The sequence below is a fragment of the Acanthochromis polyacanthus genome, chromosome 20 (assembly GCF_021347895.1).
Source record: "Acanthochromis polyacanthus isolate Apoly-LR-REF ecotype Palm Island chromosome 20, KAUST_Apoly_ChrSc, whole genome shotgun sequence".
NCBI lineage: Eukaryota > Metazoa > Chordata > Actinopteri > Pomacentridae > Acanthochromis > Acanthochromis polyacanthus.
The window spans coordinates 11,356,413-11,375,879 of record NC_067132.1 but is presented as its reverse complement, the minus strand read 5'-3'; the positions used below and the strand labels follow the sequence as shown (position 1 = coordinate 11,375,879).

At 46.8% G+C, this 19,467-nt stretch overlaps 3 protein-coding genes across 26 annotated transcripts in view; 1 reads left to right on the top strand and 2 right to left on the bottom strand.

Moving 5' to 3' along the window:
- LOC127531399 (protein FAM200A-like) overlaps positions 1–17,125 on the bottom strand; it is a 48,349-nt gene extending 31,224 nt beyond the window's left edge. For 2 of the 3 annotated variants that reach the window (XM_051940671.1, XM_051940670.1), the window contains exons 1-2: positions 13,973–17,125; positions 13,287–13,881 (exon numbers count right to left, since the gene is read on the bottom strand). In XM_051940671.1, the coding sequence (XP_051796631.1) occupies positions 14,584–16,017 (1,434 nt within the window). In that variant the 5' untranslated portion in view covers positions 16,018–17,125 and the 3' untranslated portion in view covers positions 13,287–13,881; positions 13,973–14,583. Of the gene's footprint in view, positions 1–12,735; positions 13,882–13,972 lie in introns of those variants that run through there. The other variant, XM_051940669.1, reaches the window with a different exon arrangement.
- Positions 1–19,467, top strand: part of LOC127531401 (leukocyte elastase inhibitor-like) — a 104,856-nt gene that overhangs the window by 49,228 nt on the left and 36,161 nt on the right. The gene's annotated exons all lie outside the window — the stretch shown is intronic.
- LOC127531400 (leukocyte elastase inhibitor-like) overlaps positions 1–19,467 on the bottom strand; it is a 203,738-nt gene that overhangs the window by 151,584 nt on the left and 32,687 nt on the right. For 4 of the 22 annotated variants that reach the window (XM_051940701.1, XM_051940685.1, XM_051940699.1 and 1 more), the window contains exons 1-4: positions 17,132–17,393; positions 12,548–12,729; positions 8,742–8,882; positions 423–540 (exon numbers count right to left, since the gene is read on the bottom strand). The exons of 6 other annotated variants lie outside the window; for them this stretch is intronic. In XM_051940701.1, the coding sequence (XP_051796661.1) occupies positions 423–540; positions 8,742–8,882; positions 12,548–12,724 (436 nt within the window). In that variant the 5' untranslated portion in view covers positions 12,725–12,729; positions 17,132–17,393. Of the gene's footprint in view, positions 1–422; positions 541–8,741; positions 8,883–12,547; positions 12,730–17,131; positions 17,400–19,467 lie in introns of those variants that run through there. 12 more of the 22 variants (XM_051940686.1, XM_051940682.1, XM_051940677.1 and 9 more) reach the window with 9 other exon arrangements.

Sequence of the window (19,467 nt, the reverse complement as noted above, 5' to 3'; positions counted from 1 at the left end):
GGAGCTCATGAATAAATTTTCATATCGCGTCATACTAACATTATAGTATCGAACTAGACTAACACATTTAAGCTTTGTTAAAAAATGATACATAAATTGAAAACAAACAGAAACTCCGGACACGAGCTTTAAGTTTGTCACTTCGTTAACATTTTCCAGCTCTATTTATCACATAACACACCAAAATGAAATGCTTCTGCCTTTGTTCAATAGAATTTGATCAAATCATCACTCCGCCATTCAAACCCAAAGCAACACAGGTCCTCTTCATGTCCCTCATGGCTCAGTCAGGCCATTTACATCCATGTAAGTTTGTATTCAAATATAGCTCTTTCTGCACTTAAACCAACACAGGACTGACAGACAGACAGAAGGAGGTTTGCAGGTCAGTTTAAACACAGTAAATGTGTGTGTTGATCCACCTTGTGTTTGTTTCTCCACCCAGCTGTTGATTTTGAGTCTGGCTTTTTCAGACTTTTTCATGAAGTCCACAGATTTCAGCTCAGCGTTGTAGTGCTTCCTGGTTTTTTCCAAGAACTCCTGGAATCGATTGAATCAAACAACACATTTGTAAGTTTTAAGTGAACCCCATTCTTCATTTTACTACACTGCTCAAAAAATTCAAGGAACACTTCTTAATCTCAGTATTGCATCAAGTTAGTCAAACACTGATCTGGTCAAGTAAGTAACTGAGGGGCTTTTTAGTCAGTTTCAGCTGCTTTGGTGTTCATAAAATTAACAACAGATGCACTAGAGGGGTAACAATGAGACAACCCCCAAAACAAGAATGAGTTTACAGGTGAAGGACACTGACATTTTTTCCTTCCTAATGTTTTCTGACTGTTTTTCACTAGTTTTGCATTTGGCTAGGGTAAGTGTCACTTCTGGTAGCATGAGGCGATACCTGGACCCTACAGAGGTTCCACAGACAGTCCAACTCCTCCAGGATGGCACATCAACGCGTGCCATTGCCAGAAGGTTTGCTGTGTTGCCCAGCACAGTCTCAACAGCATGAAGGAGATTCCAGGAGACTGGCAGTTAGTCTAAGAGAGCTGGACAGGGCTGTTGAAGGTCCTCAACCCATCAGCAGGACAGGTATCTGCTCCTTTGTGCAAGGAGGAACAGGATGAGCACTGCAATAGCTCTACAAAATGACCTCCAGCAGACCACTGGTGTGAATGTCTCTGATCAAACAATCAGAAAGAGATGTAGTGAGAGTGGTCTGAGGGCCCAGCGTCCTCTAGTGTCTGCTGTGCTCGCTGATCGGCACCATGGAGCTCGGTAGACATTCGCCATAGAACACAGGAATTGGCAGGTCCACCACTGGCACCCTGTGCTTTTCACAGATGAGAGCAGGTTCACCCTGTGTCACGCAACGGGGCCGGTGAACCCAAGCAGCAGGCAGACAGACAGATAGATGAGTAAAATAAGGTTTATTAAAGAAAATGACAGAACACAACTATAGTGACAGGAACTAAGGCAGCGAGAAAAAAAACAAAAACTCGGGCTGTGATCCTTCAGGACAAAAATATAACAAGGCTGAGGAGAAGTACTTACGAACAGAGGAACTCAAACAAAGGGGCAAACATAAATTGAGGTAATCCAAGGGTAGAGTCCAGGGGGGAAAATCCAAGAAGGGAAAAGGCAGAAAGGGTCCAAAAACATGTGTAGTCCAGGAGGGGAACAGAGGCAATGGCGGTGTGTCATGGCAAACAATGAACCGGCAAAGACTGAAAGAAAATGGCAGAGCTTAAATAACAAGGGAAGGGACCAGGTGAATTGGATTGGGCTGATTGCCACAGCTGAGAGTGATGAAGTAATCAAGTGACAGAGCCAAGGGACAAGCGACAGGGAGAGAGACAGAAGAGGAAGACGACAGACAGAGGGAGACAAACACACAAACCAAAACACACACAGACGGTCAAAATTTGAGAAAAGGGAGGAAAGGTGGAAAACAAAGGCAAAAGCCAGACCATAACCATGACAGTACCCCCCGCTCAACGTGCGCCTCCTGGCGCACGGGAAAAAGACACTAAACAGAGGTCGGGTGGGCGGAGGGGGTCAGGCCGGAGGGCCAAAACAAAGTGTCCAGAACAGTCTGGGGCGGCTCCGAGGCACGCCAACAAACAACGTGTCCAAAACTAACAAAGTCAGTGGCGGGTGCAAAAAACAAAACAAAATACATTCCAAGCAAAGGCGCACAGGGGACCGTCGGAGACGGCGGCTGCAAAGGCGCACATGGGACCGTCGGAGACGGCGGCGAAACCACTCTGGAGGCCGTCCTGGACGACGGCGGAGGCGAAACCACTCTGGAGGCCGGGCTGGAGGCCGACTGCGGCGAAACCGGGCTGGACGACGACTGCGGCGAAACCGGGCTGGACGACGACTGCGGCGAAACCGGGCTGGACGACGACTGCGGCGAAACCGGGCTGGACGACGACTGCGGCGAAACCGGGCTGGAGGCCGGGCTGGACGACGACTGCGGCGAAACCGGGCTGGAGGCCGGGCTGGAGGCCGGGCTGGACGACGACAGCGGCGAAACCGGGCTGGAGGCCGTCCTGGACGACGACAGCGGCGAAACCGGGCTGGAGGCCGTCCTGGACGGCGGACGAGACGAGGACCCTCTGGCGGCCGGGCTGGAGGCCGGCGGCGGCGGACGAGACGAGGACCCTCTGGCGGCCGGGCTGGAGGCCGGCGGCGGCGGACGAGACGAGGACCCTCTGGCGGCCGGGCTGGAGGCCGGCGGACGAGACGAGGACCCTCTGGCGGTCGGGCTGGAGACCGGCGGCGGCGGACGAGACGAGGACCCTCTGGCGGCCGGGCTGGAGGCCGACTGTGACGGGGACTCTCTGCAGGCTCTGAAACAGGAGGAGCCACTGCAGTCAGGAAGATGTTCTTGTTTGTTGACCCCAGTGGCTTAATCTCTAGTCCAAAGAATTGCTCAGCTGATCCAGGCTCAACAGTCTCTTGGCTGGAGGATGCACCTGCTGACTCCAGCTTAATTCCTCTGCTGGGTGGGTCATCAGCAGGGCTTGGCTGTTTGGAGAGGTCGACAGCGTCGACCCGCTCGGGGACGAAGGCATCGGAGGTGAAGGCGGAGTCGACAGCATCGGCCTGCTCGGAGACGAAGATTCTCTGAAGGCCGCCTAGGGCGGCGGCGAACACACTCTGAAGGCCGCCTGGGACGGCGGCGGCGAACACACTCTGAAGGCCGCCTGGGACGGCGGCGGCGAACACACTCTGAAGGCCGCCTGGGACGGCGGCGGCAAAGACACTCTGAAGGCCGTCTGGAGCGACGGCCGCAAAGACACTCGGAGGGCCGTCTGGAGCGACGGCCGCAAAGACACTCGGAGGGCCGTCTGGAGCGACGGCCGCAAAGACACTCGGAGGGCCGTCTGGAGCGACGGCCGCAAAGACACTCGGAGGGCCGTCTGGAGCGACGGCCGCAAAGACACTCGGAGGGCCGTCTGGAGCGACGGCCGCAAAGACACTCGGAGGGCCGTCTGGAGCGACGGCCGCGACAGAGGTGGAGTCGACAGCGTCGACCCGCTCGGAGACGGAGGCGGCTGCGGAGGCGGAGTCGACAGCGTCGACCCGCTCGGAGACGGAGGCTGCTGCGGAGGCGGAGTCGACCCGCTCAGGAACCAAGGCTGAGGTGGCGGCGTCGACCCGCTCAGGAACCAAGGCTGAGGTGGCGGCGTCGACCCGCTCAGGAACCAAGGCTGAGGTGGCGGCGTCGACCCGCTCAGGAACCAAGGCTGAGGTGGCGGCGTCGACCCGCTCAGGAACCAAGGCTGAGGTGGCAGCGTCGACCCCCTCAGGAACGAAGGCGTAGGCGTCAGAGGCGGTGTCGACCCGCTTTGGAACGTAGGCGTTCCCAGAGCGGATGAGTTATGAGAAGTGTGAGTGGCAGAAATGGGCTTGGTCATGTACTTCAAAGGAGTGTTCATAAATTCCAAAATATGGTCTGGAAGGTGGCTCATTAGCCAGGGCATCCGAGAGGCCACCCGGCGACCCCGAGAAGCAAGATCCTCTAAAAGGCTTTGTCCATAGGCACTTCTCCACTCACTCCATAAATTAAACAAGGTGTCATAATATTCCAAATTCTCTTTGGAAGAAAAAAAAATGGCAAGGGATTCAGGGGAAGGAGGTGTGACTGTCTGTCGGCCTGCTGGGTTCAGTTCTGGCCGGTTCATTCTGTCACGCAACGGGGCCGGTGAACCCAAGCAGCAGGCAGACAGACAGATGAGTAAAATAAGGTTTATTAAAGAAAATGACAAAACACAACTATAGTGACAGGAACTAAGGCAGCGAGAAAAAAACAAATAAACTAGGGCTGTGATCCTTCAGGACAAAAATATAACAAGGCTGAGGAGAAGTACTTACGAACAGAGGAACTCAAACAAAGGGGCAAACATAAATTGAGGTAATCCAAGGGTAGAGTCCAGGGGGGAAAATCCAAGAAGGGAAAAGGCAGAAAGGGTCCAAAAACATGTGTAGTCCAGGAGGGGAACAGAGGCAATGGCGGTGTGTCATGGCAAACAATGAACCGGCAAAGACTGAAAGAAAATGGCAGAGCTTAAATAACAAGGGAAGGGACCAGGTGAATTGGATTGGGCTGATTGCCACAGCTGAGAGTGATGAAGTAATCAAGTGACAGAGCCAAGGGACAAGCGACAGGGAGAGAGACAGAAGAGGAAGACGACAGACAGAGGGAGACAAACACACAAACCAAAACACACACAGACGGTCAAAATTTGAGAAAAGGGAGGAAAGGTGGAAAACAAAGGCAAAAGCCAGACCATAACCATGACAGTACCCCCGCTCAACGTGCGCCTCCTGGCGCACGGGAAAAAGACACTAAACAGAGGTCGGGTGGGCGGAGGGGGTCAGGCCGGAGGGCCAAAACAAAGTGTCCAGAACAGTCTGGGGCGGCTCCGAGGCACGCCAACAAACAACGTGTCCAAAACTAACAAAGTCAGTGGCGGGTGCAAAAAACAAAACAAAATACATTCCAAGCAAAGGCGCACAGGGGACCGTCGGAGACGGCGGCTGCAAAGGCGCACATGGGACCGTCGGAGACGGCGGCGAAACCACTCTGGAGGCCGTCCTGGACGACGGCGGAGGCGAAACCACTCTGGAGGCCGGGCTGGAGGCCGACTGCGGCGAAACCGGGCTGGACGACGACTGCGGCGAAACCGGGCTGGACGACGACTGCGGCGAAACCGGGCTGGACGACGACTGCGGCGAAACCGGGCTGGACGACGACTGCGGCGAAACCGGGCTGGAGGCCGGGCTGGACGACGACTGCGGCGAAACCGGGCTGGAGGCCGGGCTGGAGGCCGGGCTGGACGACGACAGCGGCGAAACCGGGCTGGAGGCCGTCCTGGACGACGACAGCGGCGAAACCGGGCTGGAGGCCGTCCTGGACGGCGGACGAGACGAGGACCCTCTGGCGGCCGGGCTGGAGGCCGGCGGCGGCGGACGAGACGAGGACCCTCTGGCGGCCGGGCTGGAGGCCGGCGGCGGCGGACGAGACGAGGACCCTCTGGCGGCCGGGCTGGAGGCCGGCGGACGAGACGAGGACCCTCTGGCGGTCGGGCTGGAGACCGGCGGCGGCGGACGAGACGAGGACCCTCTGGCGGCCGGGCTGGAGGCCGACTGTGACGGGGACTCTCTGCAGGCTCTGAAACAGGAGGAGCCACTGCAGTCAGGAAGATGTTCTTGTTTGTTGACCCCAGTGGCTTAATCTCTAGTCCAAAGAATTGCTCAGCTGATCCAGGCTCAACAGTCTCTTGGCTGGAGGATGCACCTGCTGACTCCAGCTTAATTCCTCTGCTGGGTGGGTCATCAGCAGGGCTTGGCTGTTTGGAGAGGTCGACAGCGTCGACCCGCTCGGGGACGAAGGCATCGGAGGTGAAGGCGGAGTCGACAGCATCGGCCTGCTCGGAGACGAAGATTCTCTGAAGGCCGCCTAGGGCGGCGGCGAACACACTCTGAAGGCCGCCTGGGACGGCGGCGGCGAACACACTCTGAAGGCCGCCTGGGACGGCGGCGGCGAACACACTCTGAAGGCCGCCTGGGACGGCGGCGGCAAAGACACTCTGAAGGCCGTCTGGAGCGACGGCCGCAAAGACACTCGGAGGGCCGTCTGGAGCGACGGCCGCAAAGACACTCGGAGGGCCGTCTGGAGCGACGGCCGCAAAGACACTCGGAGGGCCGTCTGGAGCGACGGCCGCAAAGACACTCGGAGGGCCGTCTGGAGCGACGGCCGCGACAGAGGTGGAGTCGACAGCGTCGACCCGCTCGGAGACGGAGGCGGCTGCGGAGGCGGAGTCGACAGCGTCGACCCGCTCGGAGACGGAGGCTGCTGCGGAGGCGGAGTCGACCCGCTCAGGAACCAAGGCTGAGGTGGCGGCGTCGACCCGCTCAGGAACCAAGGCTGAGGTGGCGGCGTCGACCCGCTCAGGAACCAAGGCTGAGGTGGCGGCGTCGACCCGCTCAGGAACCAAGGCTGAGGTGGCGGCGTCGACCCGCTCAGGAACCAAGGCTGAGGTGGCGGCGTCGACCCGCTCAGGAACCAAGGCTGAGGTGGCGGCGTCGACCCGCTCAGGAACCAAGGCTGAGGTGGCGGCGTCGACCCGCTCAGGAACCAAGGCTGAGGTGGCAGCGTCGACCCGCTCAGGAACCAAGGCTGAGGTGGCAGCGTCGACCCCCTCAGGAACGAAGGCGTAGGCGTCAGAGGCGGTGTCGACCCGCTTTGGAACGTAGGCGTTCCCAGAGCGGATGAGTTATGAGAAGTGTGAGTGGCAGAAATGGGCTTGGTCATGTACTTCAAAGGAGTGTTCATAAATTCCAAAATATGGTCTGGAAGGTGGCTCATTAGCCAGGGCATCCGAGAGGCCACCCGGCGACCCCGAGAAGCAAGATCCTCTAAAAGGCTTTGTCCATAGGCACTTCTCCACTCACTCCATAAATTAAACAAGGTGTCATAATATTCCAAATTCTCTTTGGAAGAAAAAAAAATGGCAAGGGATTCAGGGGAAGGAGGTGTGACTGTCTGTCGGCCTGCTGGGTTCAGTTCTGGCCGGTTCATTCTGTCACGCAACGGGGCCGGTGAACCCAAGCAGCAGGCAGACAGACAGATAGATGAGTAAAATAAGGTTTATTAAAGAAAATGACAAAACACAACTATAGTGACAGGAACTAAGGCAGCGAGAAAAAAACAAATAAACTAGGGCTGTGATCCTTCAGGACAAAAATATAACAAGGCTGAGGAGAAGTACTTACGAACAGAGGAACTCAAACAAAGGGGCAAACATAAATTGAGGTAATCCAAGGGTAGAGTCCAGGGGGGAAAATCCAAGAAGGGAAAAGGCAGAAAGGGTCCAAAAACATGTGTAGTCCAGGAGGGGAACAGAGGCAATGGCGGTGTGTCATGGCAAACAATGAACCGGCAAAGACTGAAAGAAAATGGCAGAGCTTAAATAACAAGGGAAGGGACCAGGTGAATTGGATTGGGCTGATTGCCACAGCTGAGAGTGATGAAGTAATCAAGTGACAGAGCCAAGGGACAAGCGACAGGGAGAGAGACAGAAGAGGAAGACGACAGACAGAGGGAGACAAACACACAAACCAAAACACACACAGACGGTCAAAATTTGAGAAAAGGGAGGAAAGGTGGAAAACAAAGGCAAAAGCCAGACCATAACCATGACACCCTGAGCACATGTGACAGACATGAAAGGGTCTGGAGAAGCCGTGGAGAACGTTATGCTGCCTGTAACATTGTTCAGCATGACCGGTTTGGTGGTGGGTCAGTGATGGTGTGGGGAGGCATATCCATGGAGGGATGCACAGACCTCTACAGGCTGGACAACGGCACTCTGACTGCCATTAGGTATCAGGATGAAATCCTTGGACCCATTGTCAGACCCTACATTGGTGCAATGGTCCTGGATTCCTTCTGGTGCACGACAATGCCCAGTATGTGGTAAGAGAAGTCATGCAGTTCCTGGAGGATGAAGGAACTGATACCATTAGCTGGCCTCCATGCTCACCTGACCTGAATCCAATACAACACCTTTGGAACATTATGTTTTGTTCCATCTGACACCATCAGATTGCTCCTCAGACTGTCCAGGAGCTCAGCGATGCCCTGGTCCTGTTCTGGGAGGAGATACCCCAGGACACCATCTGTCATCTCATTCAGAGCTTGTCCCGGCATCGTCAGTCATGCATACAAGCACATGGAGGCCATACAAACTACTGAATACCATTCTGAGCTGCTGCCAAGGAATTTCAGAAAGATGGACCAGCCTGCCACATCAGTTTTTCACTTCACAATTTAGCCCTCTTTGGGGTTGATAATTTTCATTTTCATCAAACAATGTGGCATCTTTTCATTCCTAACACATTATCCAGTCCATATCAATGAAAATATCCAGTTTGTTCTTCCCCACATTGAAATAATGATGTGTTTTCAAAGTGTTCCTTTAATTTTTTGAGCAGTGTAGAATTAAAAGCTCTTGTGGATAAAACAGTATTTTACAGTCATTAATTTACTTTTTCCTTGTATTTTGGCCTGGGGTCCACTCCCATATCCATCATTGCTTCTTAAACCTCTTCAACATTCCTCTCTGCTTTTCTCAGTCATGCTAGCTGAATGAAACATAAGCATAACCAAACCCTGTTTGTGAATACCCAGAACATATGCTGGAAAAAAAAAAGAAGACACACACCTGAACAAACTGGTAGGACTGCTCTCCATAGAGTCTGTTGGCAACACTGAGGGCGTACGGAGCGTCTGATTTGTTCAGCTCACTCAGCAGCTGACCAAAGTCAGAGTGGACTTCAGCCTTACAAGCCTCAGTTTTCAGACACTGTGGACAAAGTAGACACCTGTTACAAACATGCATATTACAATATATTACACTGGAATGATGGTCATCTTACCTACTAAGTGATGAGACTTGTTTTTTATACACTACTGTTCAAAGTTTTGGGAACACTTAGAAATGTCCTTATTATTGAAAGAAAAGCAGTTTTTTTTTTTTTTTACAGTGAAGATAACATTAAATTAGTCAGAAATTCAGTTTAGACATTATTAATGTGGTAAATGACTATTCTAGCTGGAAACAGCTGATTTTTAATGGAATGTCTCCATAGGGGTACAGAGGAACATTTCCAGCAACCATCACTCCTGTGTTCTAATGCTACATTGTGTTAGCTAATGCTGTTGAAAGGCTCATTGATGAGTAGAAAACTCTTGTGCAATTATGTTAGCACATGGATAAAAGTGTGAGTTTTCATGGAAAACAGTAAATTGTCTGGGTGACCCCAAACTGTTCAACGGTAGTGTATTTATAACTGTCTTTGCTACATATGATGGTTTAGCTGTTCACCTAAAACGTGCCAGAAATAAATCTGTACAAAGAAACAGTCTGGTATCTAAAATGTCAGCACCAGCACACATTTTAGAACATCACAGAACGGCTCTATAAAGACCTACAAGGTAAGAAACTGATAACTTCGCTAAATTTGGTATCATCAAAACAAGCCTCTCTCTCTCTAGAACCACATTTTCTCTGTCTCCAAGAATCCCTTTTCCACATGGCACCACCCATACCAAGTGTTAGTAACATGTCCTCCTGTTAGTGAATGATTCCTTTACTGTCTATTCTTTAATCTTCAGCAGGTCAGGAGGTAGAGTGAACGGGTTACACTGCTGCTGCTGCATCTGCATCTGCATTGGTGGTTCTGCCTGCCGTGGTTCCTTTGGTTTGGTAAAACAGAGAACCTGGGGGTCCAGGTGGTAGTGCTGACTGTTAGGTTGGATGTCATTTGTCTGTAGTTGTGTGCAATAAGTTTCCATCCATCCTGATATGTGGGCTGAGTTCCACAGGCATTACATTACAGTACAACCCCCCTCATATTTATTGTTTAATTCAAGACCCCCTGCAGTCAAAATCAACTTTTCAACTTCACTAACATGTTCACATGGAGTTTTAATAAACTAGAGCAGGGATGTGCAAAAAAGTATGTTCTGAAAATGTTCAAGGTATTAAAGAATGATCTTTTCACAAAACATTACGAACAACCTGGAATTTCTTCAGATAAACAAATTCAATTTCAGCAACATTATGACTCAGTTTATCATTTACACATTACAACTAACAGATCACAGAGTGTCTACAAAGGAACACAACATTTAGTCACAGATATCTGGAACTGAATGATATACTATTTTACTTTATGATTAAAATGGTAAAAGTCAGTTTACAAAAAATACAAAAACAACACAAAATAACAAAAAAAATGCGACACAAAACAAAAGAACAATGATTGATGATCAAAAGTTAAAAAAAAATACAAAAAACAACTAAAATTTATACATAAACGAGACACAAAATGACAACGAGAAACAAAACAACAACACGAGACAACAAAAAGAAAAAAACAACTTAAACTAGACAAAATATTACAAAAATGAGAGAAAAAACGACAAAAGAACAATGAACAATCCAGTATTTTATTTTTTGTTCAAAACAACTTGTCAAGGTCTAGAAATTATTTGAAATTTACAGTTTTACAAAAGTATAATCTGCAGTTAATGTCTTGTCTGTAATTTTTGTACTTTACAAAATCATCCCACAGGCCGGATTGGACCCTCTGGAGGGCCGGTTTTGGCCCGAGGGCCGCATGTTTGAGACCCCTGCACTAAAGGATATATCATTAGTGATACAAGCAGTCAGCATCAGGGTGGAGAATTTCCAACAACTACACTTTCAAAAACACACTTTCAGACTTCTAAGGTTTATTAAAGCAAAAATAGAAATTAAATATGGAACTTTGATACACAGAGAAAAGTTTAATCAACAACTTTTACACTTCTATACAGCTGTGGGACAGTCTCAGCTTGAGCACAAAGAAACAGAGAGATGATGATTGGAGTTAAATATTATAAGAATCCAAATATCACCGTCAAATATACACTAATCACCTGTAAATGTACTCAGCTTCCCTACATGCATGTCAGAAATTATTCTGAGCAATTGCACTGCCATATTCAACCACAACTTTTTGTACTTTTCCAAGAAGAGGAGCTGAAGATAATCACACCCAACAATGTTGTCAGGTTGTACTCACAATACTCTGACTATATTTGTCAGTTATAATGTATGAACTTCAACATGTGGAGCTCCTGGGTAACACCTTTTACAACTGCTGGTAAGTCGATCTTTAAAACTTACTTGCAACAGCTGGCAGAGAGCTAAAAGTGAAAAGAAATAGTCTTTAACCTGGATCAAATTCCTAATTTCTATAATAATTAGAATAATGAATGTCAGCCTAGCTTTCAGGGAGGGCTGGTGATGGTCACACACACACTAAATATTAAAATATTTGGCTGCAAGACTAAAATATACATCAATCTCGTAAAATGTTGACACCCCTTATGTGGAGTTAAACAATGAGAATAGATGCAGACAAATTGAAAAAAGGAAACATTCTTCTTTTGCTTAATGTCTAGTAACACCTAAATTCCAGATAACTGCCCCGCACGTCTGAGGTGCAATAGTTGCCCTTATGCTCTAAAGGTGACCCATATTTCATAGGAATGACTCAACTTTGACAAGGACTCACCAACAAAGCCCAGCCAGACAGACAAGTGGACATGTCTGCTGCACATAATGCTAACAGATAACATGTACTGATTACTTCAATGTACATAAATCTTTATTGCCCTTACACCTCCATGTTTTGCATCATGTTCCTATAGTAACACAACACACAACTGGCCCTCATGAATCTTTGCAGGAGTCTAAAAAGAACAGATCTTTGTCATTTTTGCTGACAGTGGAAGACAAAACTGGTGATTCATACAGAATGGAGGCTTCACACCTTCAGAACTCCTCTGTAGCTTCCATTCATATCAAATTCAAAGCCTTCCCATCATGGAGCTTTACTGTTAAGCGTTGTTTGTCTTCAAGTGATGTTGAGTAATTACCTCCGCCAGGAGGTTATGTAATCACTGGAGTTTGTTTGTCTGTCCGTCTGTGTGTGTGTGTGTGTGTCTGTCTGTTTGTCTGTTAACAGCATAACTCAAAAAGTCATGGACGGATTTTCACCAAATTTTTACAGGATGTCCGGAAGGCCAGGCGGCCATCTCTCAATTGTCCTTCGACCTTCAAAAAATTCCTGGATCCAGACGGTGATTCGGATCACCTCCAAAATCTAATCGATTCTTACTCGTGCTCTTCCGGACATCCTGTAAAAATTTGGTGAAAATCCGTCCATGACTTTTTGAGTTATGCTGTTAACAGACAAACAGACAGACACACACACACACACACACACAGACGGACAGACAAACGGTATGGCGGAGGTATGCGCTCTCCGAGTGCTTTTCTAGTTGTAAAGGTAAACTCAGAAGACACACTCTGCCTCAAAACCAGACTGATCCAGGTGCACCCACCTGTAGTGCTATCAATGTTCTTTTGTTACTTCTACCAAAGACAGTTGTTGTGTAGGTGAAGGTGCGCTGTACCTCTGACATCTGCGCTTCTGTTTTGCCCCTCGCCCCCAGCATCACCATAGCCAGGGCAGAAGAGATGCTGAAGGGGGAGTAGAAGAGGTTTGCTGTCTTGTCATTATCGCCGAGGTTCTTGAACAAAGCCAGAGAGAATTTGGTGTTGGCCTGAGCTAGGGGGCTTGGAGATGCCATTGTTTCTGGAACAAAGAAAACACAGAGAATTAGTTCTGGTGTTAAAAACTTAGATTTTATTGAAAAATTTTGATCTCTAATTGGATCAGTTTCTTTGATCTTCTGTGGATATAGAAATGGGCAACAACTGAAAGGAATCCATTGATTCCAACACTGAAAGGATTTGGTGTCTCTGGTGAACTGTGGGGAGCATTTTACCACCAAGGTTTGGGTTCACTTGATTTTTTACGGGAAGCATCACTGCAAATTGAACTAAAGTTGTTGTGAATGATCATCTTTATCCTTTTATGAAACACTTCTACTCTGATGGGAGTTCCACAGAGCATGAAGGGTCACTGAATGGTTTGATGACAATGATGTGAATCATGTACAGTCAGTAGATCTCAAACCAGGCGAGCATCTATGGCAGAATCAGAATGAAGATAAGATAAAATATGAAAAATAAGATAAGATATATTTTATTCATCACAGAGGAAACTATTTTGTTCGAGAACAACACTAACTGAAGTTAGACATGAAGATCTTCTGGACCTTTGCTTTTATCCATTTTCTCTGACTGGACCTCTTTGAATTTTAACTGAATACCTCTGGCTTAGAAGAAGAGGGGCATGAGTCAACAACCTGGATCCAACACCAGTCGGTGGAGAAAAAATAACAAAAAGAAAGCAAACCCAAATGATCCTGTTTCAGTGTTTTAATAAGCCTGCTGCTGGAAGGATGAGCCGGTTCTTATTGCTGAGGTGAGTAATCAGAGTGATGTTCGTCAGCTGTCCGGGAGCCGTAGAGGAGGTTGATTGCCTGAGTGGAGTCAGCTGGGAAGCCAAACTCCACTCAGGCACTGAGCTGTAAGGGAGAGACAGGGGCAGAGGAGCAGATGGGAGACAGAGACAGAAACTGAGTGACAGAGAGGGGAGCATGAATGGAAGAGGGGAGCAAGAGAGGGAGAAGAACCAGATGGGAAAGGGGGTATTGGGGATGTCAGGTGGGAAGGACGGGGGTGAGGAGGGAGCCCTGACAGTGTTTTAATAAGCCTGCTGCTTTTCCTGTGAATACTGTTGCTTTAAGGATCACTACAGCTGGAGCCAGTGGTGGATTGGCACCAAAAAGAGGCCCTGGCAATTTTGACAGAGAGAGGCCACATTCGTCTTCTTCGTCATCTGCAACCAACAGAAACATAAACATTACACTGCCACATAACATAATAGTATAGCTTACGTAACCAGAACATGAAAAAAATAAATGTTTTACCTTTATGTAGTTACAGTAGCAGGTTGGGCAATAATTTGCTTTTCTCTGCCACTCTATCAATCACATCATCCGAGTCCAGTCTCATGAGGATCTCCTTCTCCGTTGCCATTAACATGAAGACTTCCAAATTTTCCTCTCGCATTCTGCTCCTGAGACGACTCTTAATGAACTTAAGTGTCGAGAAGCTTCTTTCACATGCCACTTGTGTGCAGGACAAGGTCAACAAGTATTTGTAGGCCAACTGTATTTTGTGGTACGCATGTGAGAAGAACTTCAGCTGCTGGAGGAGGAAGTAGCAACACACAGCACAGTTCCTGCAGGCTGTGCATCTTTTGCTAACAAGATCAATTTCCTCCATGTCCTCCTGATTGTCCTCTTCTTCCTCAGAGGTAAGACACTGTGACTCTCTGGTTGTATACTCACTGAGAGGGGACTTTTTAATAGTGTCCCAGTGGAGGGCCAGGCTGCACAACTCAGATTGTAAATTTTCAACTGTTGCATCTTCATCAAAAGGAATGAGGCATTTACTGATGTCCTCAAGTGCATTGTGGGGAAGTCCATTTGAATTTATCTCTGGAAAATGAAGCGGATCTAGTAATGATAAGTCAGCATTAAATTCCCGTGCTGCAGGAAGCGGCGGTGCATACACTCAGAGACTGTATCAGAATGATGTTGTGAACATTGATCCTGTAGGCTGTCAATGAGTCTGCAGTTGTGTTTTCTTCATAGGCAGACTTTCCTGGCATTGTTTTCCTTTTTTTCATGCGTTTTGGTGGCAGTGCAGCCTGCACTTCCATTTCAGAGTCCACATTTTGGAATCCACCATTGGCCCATTTCACTAAATTGTCTGCCGCGTCCTTCACTGTGTCAAAGTCTCGGACAAAGTCTTGTAGTTTGTTGTGTGTTTCTGTCACCATGCGATGGGCAGTCAAGAGATCCATGGCATTGGTTTGGAGATACTTTGACAAAGGCGATGTGAGTGTGAAAACACGCAGGAACAACTGTGCAGTGAGAACTGTCTCATATTTAATGAGTGACTCAATGAAGGCATGCGCTTTTACACGTACAGCTGGCTTAAACTGTAAGTTGTTCTGAATTTTGGACAATGTTTCAACTAAGTCCACATACAAAGCATTCTTTGGCTGGGCAAAGGATCCAAAGATCTTCTTTAATGCAGCATCCTTTGAAGACCATCTTGTTTCCCCAATCAGTGAAATTCTTCTGTGTTGGGGGTCCTGACTCACACCTTCCCAAACATTCATTCTCTGATATGAGTCACGAAGAAACACTGCAATCTCATTAATCAACCCAAATAATGATGCTGCTGTTATCACAACACCTGTGGTTTCAGACATAACCAGGTTTAAAACATGGGCATAACACCATACATGCATTTGGGTTGGGACTTCTTTTGACAGCCAGGCAGAAAACCCCCTGTATTGCCCCTGCATATTTGCAGCCCCATCTGTTGAGTTTCCAATGCAGTTCTTCACATCAAGTTTGCAAGTGGCCAACGTCTCCTTGAGCAGTTTAAGAAAGTCCTCCCCTGTTGATGACTTGCATTCAACAACTGCAAGTAGCTTCTCCTGAATGCTGCTCTCTGTTACGTAGCGGACTACAACACTGCACTGATCTTTTGATGTTATATCTTGGGTTGTGTCTATCTGTACAGTATACATTCCAGCCTGGTTTACTTCAGTTGCGATTGTTTCCTTGATGAGTTGCCGGATAGCCTCCAAAACAGAACATACTGTAGTTTTGGACATTAATGTCACTCGTGAGCCTCTTCCTTTGCCAGTGCTTGATTGGCTTTTTTGGATGCAGTCTTGAACATGCTGCTGTAAACAGCTGTCATATTTGCTGAGAAGCAGAAGAATTTCAAGAAAGTTCCCATGATCCACAGACATGTCTGCTAATGAGTGAGCTGCCTCATTTTTACTTCCACGATAACCGAGTGCGCATTTGCCTATCGATTTTGTAACATCAATGACACGCTGCAGGACTTGTCGCCTCTTGCGCACCTGTTCTCTGCGAGCTGACATCATATTTGAATCCAGCAGGTTAGGGATGTCTGCTTTACTTATCCATGAAAGATAAGCATTCACACATTCCAGATGAATGTGTTTTCATGACTGTTGAGCCTCTGATGAATGTGTCTCCAATCCTTACATCCTTGAATGAAGGCACTTGTGTCTGTCTTTTTAGAAAATGCCATGCAAACTGCACAAAATAATGAGTGGTTCTCAGCATCATAACTCACCCATTTTCTTTGTGATCCATCTTTATATCTGTATGATTTCTTGACAGATTCTTGTGCATCAGAAGGCTGATTTGGATGAAACTTGAAAAATAATTCAAGTGTGTTGGATTTCGGACGTTTGAAATAATTACATTCATCCTGGATCACCTCTGTCACTGGAGCAGCTGTTTCTCTACTTGTGGCTGCAATAGCAGGTGCAGGTGTGACGGCAGCGTCCATTTCTTGGCCTACAGTCTGTGTTGCTGACTCTTCCTCCACTAATTCCTCCTCTCTTTTTTCCTCTATAATAAAAAACGTCATTATTATTGTTTAGTTGAGTAGGCCTATTATTTGTCAGAGTTCACAGGCTGTTTTTTTGTTTGCTTTTTCCCTCTTTTTTGTGGCCGCCTTCAGCTCCGTTTTATTTTTTATTATTTTTATTTATTCATTCACTGATTTGCGGCCGCCTATTGACGCAGCCGGTCCGCTTTATTTATTTATTTAGCCTAATCATTTGCGGCCGCCTATTGATGCGGCCGCTCCGCTCCGCTTTATATTTTCATTTATTTATTTGTTTGTGATGCTGCCAGCCACAGTGGCATTTGCCCACATTGCCCAATGGCCAGTCCGTCCCGGGCTGGAGCTAACGTTAACGTCTGAAAAAGGAGCCTGATGAAGAGGAAACATCAGCTCTACCTGATGGCAGGAAGAGGAGCTGCTGACGCTATCACGTCTATAACTAGCTAACTGGTGGTTTGGTTGAAAGAAAGGAGCTGCTGTGTGTGGGAGAAAACAACAACACACATATAAGAACTGGACCTGGCTTTGGTTTATGAGGCTGGAGTATACCCACTAGAAAAAACTCGACTACACCACTGATTATCAGCTATACTAACACACACAAACCGAAGGAGACACACCGTTTACTCACTGACAGGAGAGCTCCTTGTGGTCCTTGAGCGATTGGAAGTCTTTCTGCGACAGGAAAACTTGTGTTTGGTTTAATTATTTATATGTCGACACACCCAGAAAATCTGATCAGATCAGCTTCGTCATTCTCCTCTTTCATTGGACGGAATCCGAGTGGCGAGAACCACGATGTTACTCATTTCCTCCCTCCTCGATGAAGTCAGTTCCCAAGAAATGGTGACTGTTCCTGCGATTTACAGGGTTTTGGTTTTGGTGTTGTGGCTTGAAGCAAAGCAGGTTTAATATTAAAATGACCAAACACTGAAATGATTTATGAAATAAATTTCACCATTGATTCTTAAGACATTGTAAAAAATAAATGCAGTTACCAAACATTTATCCTGTACAGCTAATATTCAGCTTGGTAAAAAAATAAAAATAAACAAGTGACGAAAATGATAAGATGTTGCATTAAAATGTCAACGATGAGTTTTAACTTTTTTTAAAAAAGCCATGTCCAAAGTTATTGACACCCCTTGAAATTGCAAATTTTTGTTTTGAGAAACTGAATAATGATTCCCAACAGAGCGCCAGTCAATGCTGTTTTATTTTGACGTCTCGTCATTGTTTCTGAGTTAGTGTTGGTGCCAGAGGTAGATAACTTTTGTCCTGCAGTTTTGCTTTGACTCCTGGGTTTAATTTAATTACTATGATGAACTATTGTTCTAAGCTCACAGTGGAAGTTACACAAAGTAGTGTTACAGACACATCCCACTAAACATCAGACATCTGCTGGACGTTCAGATCACGTCCAGATTGTGTCCATCGGCCCAATAGTGTCTGCAGAAACTGTTTGTTTTAGAACGTTTTATGTGTTTAACGTTATAAACATTTGTATTTCTGTATGTCAGGGAGTCACAGAGCTCATTACCTAACCTTGTATGTTTCTTCAGAATAAAAGCATGGCTCGAAACAAAGAGTCAAGGCATAGACTGTATATAAAGATACCAAAATACCTGCAGAGAGATGCAGAAGTTTCACTGACAGTTACAGAAATCGTGTGATTGCAGTGATTGCATCAAAACGTTGTGCAATAAAATATTAAGTTAAGGGTACCATCATTTCTATTCAGGCCTGTTTCATAAGTTTACTTTTTAAATAATTCTGTTGAACCGAAAGCAATGTCTGATTTTCATTACTTAATTTTCATAGAATTTTTGTTTATTATTACCTTTTTCAGATTCAAATTATTTCTGTGACCATTGTGGGGTTTTTGTTCATTAACCGAAGAGTAGCAACAATTTTGTCCACATGTGTAGGTGTGATTTTATAATGACAATAATGATGCCCCTTGAAGGTTGTGATGCTCTGTGGGACGTCTGTTTATCAAAACTGGAAACTGATGCCAGTTTGAGGATTGTAAATGTCTTTAATTCCAGAGCTAGAGCAGGGAGATGAAAATCTGCTGGTTCACTGTTTCAAGTCAGTTGTGACTGTTTGATCCTAAAATGTTTGTCTTTATTTTCTTTTCTGTGACAAGGATGTCTGAGACCAAAGAGTTGGTGCTGTCAAAAGTCACCCACAAGGCTTTTGTGGAGGTGAATGAGGCAGGAACTGAGGCTGCTGCTTCTTCAATCATTTCTCTGTGAATTTAGTGTCTTTATCCACGTTTCACTGCAGATCACCCCTTCCTGTTCTTCATCAGACATAACAGCACTATGAGCATCCTCTTTGCTGGTCGGTTCTGCCCCCCCTGAGTGAGCACTGTCTCTGCTCAAGGATTTTATTTAATGCAACTGCAGTCAAAGTGTAAATATAAATGGGCACATTTTTCTGTGTGTAATGTTTCAGTTTACTTCATAATTTCTTGTATCACAGTAAAGTTTGTTCCAAGTCTTTTCACTCACATCCGTCCAACATTTCCAAAAATGGAAGCATTAAAGCCCAGAGACCAGTAGAGGGAGCTGCTGCCTTAATGAAGTGTTGACGTTAAATATTGTGGAGAGAAAAGCATCTGCTCTGCATGTTGCTGCAAGCTGAAGGTGGAGATCAAACACGTGTTTTACTGGGAAGACCTCAGCTCCAAATGTTTAATGCTTGTTGGCTTGCATTTTTTATTCATCGCATTAAACATTTTCTGACACTGTCACAAATCCAAAATTTAACTGCAGTTTCCCTGTTGAGTTATACCTGGAAGCACAATAGTGTGTATAATAATATATATGCATACACATGAGGTAACCTCACAAAGTTACCACAAATTTCACAAGTGTTAAACGTATCAACACATTTTTTTAAATCCTTTTCTGTGTTTGTTATTGACACTCCCTAGGAAAAAAATCATGTT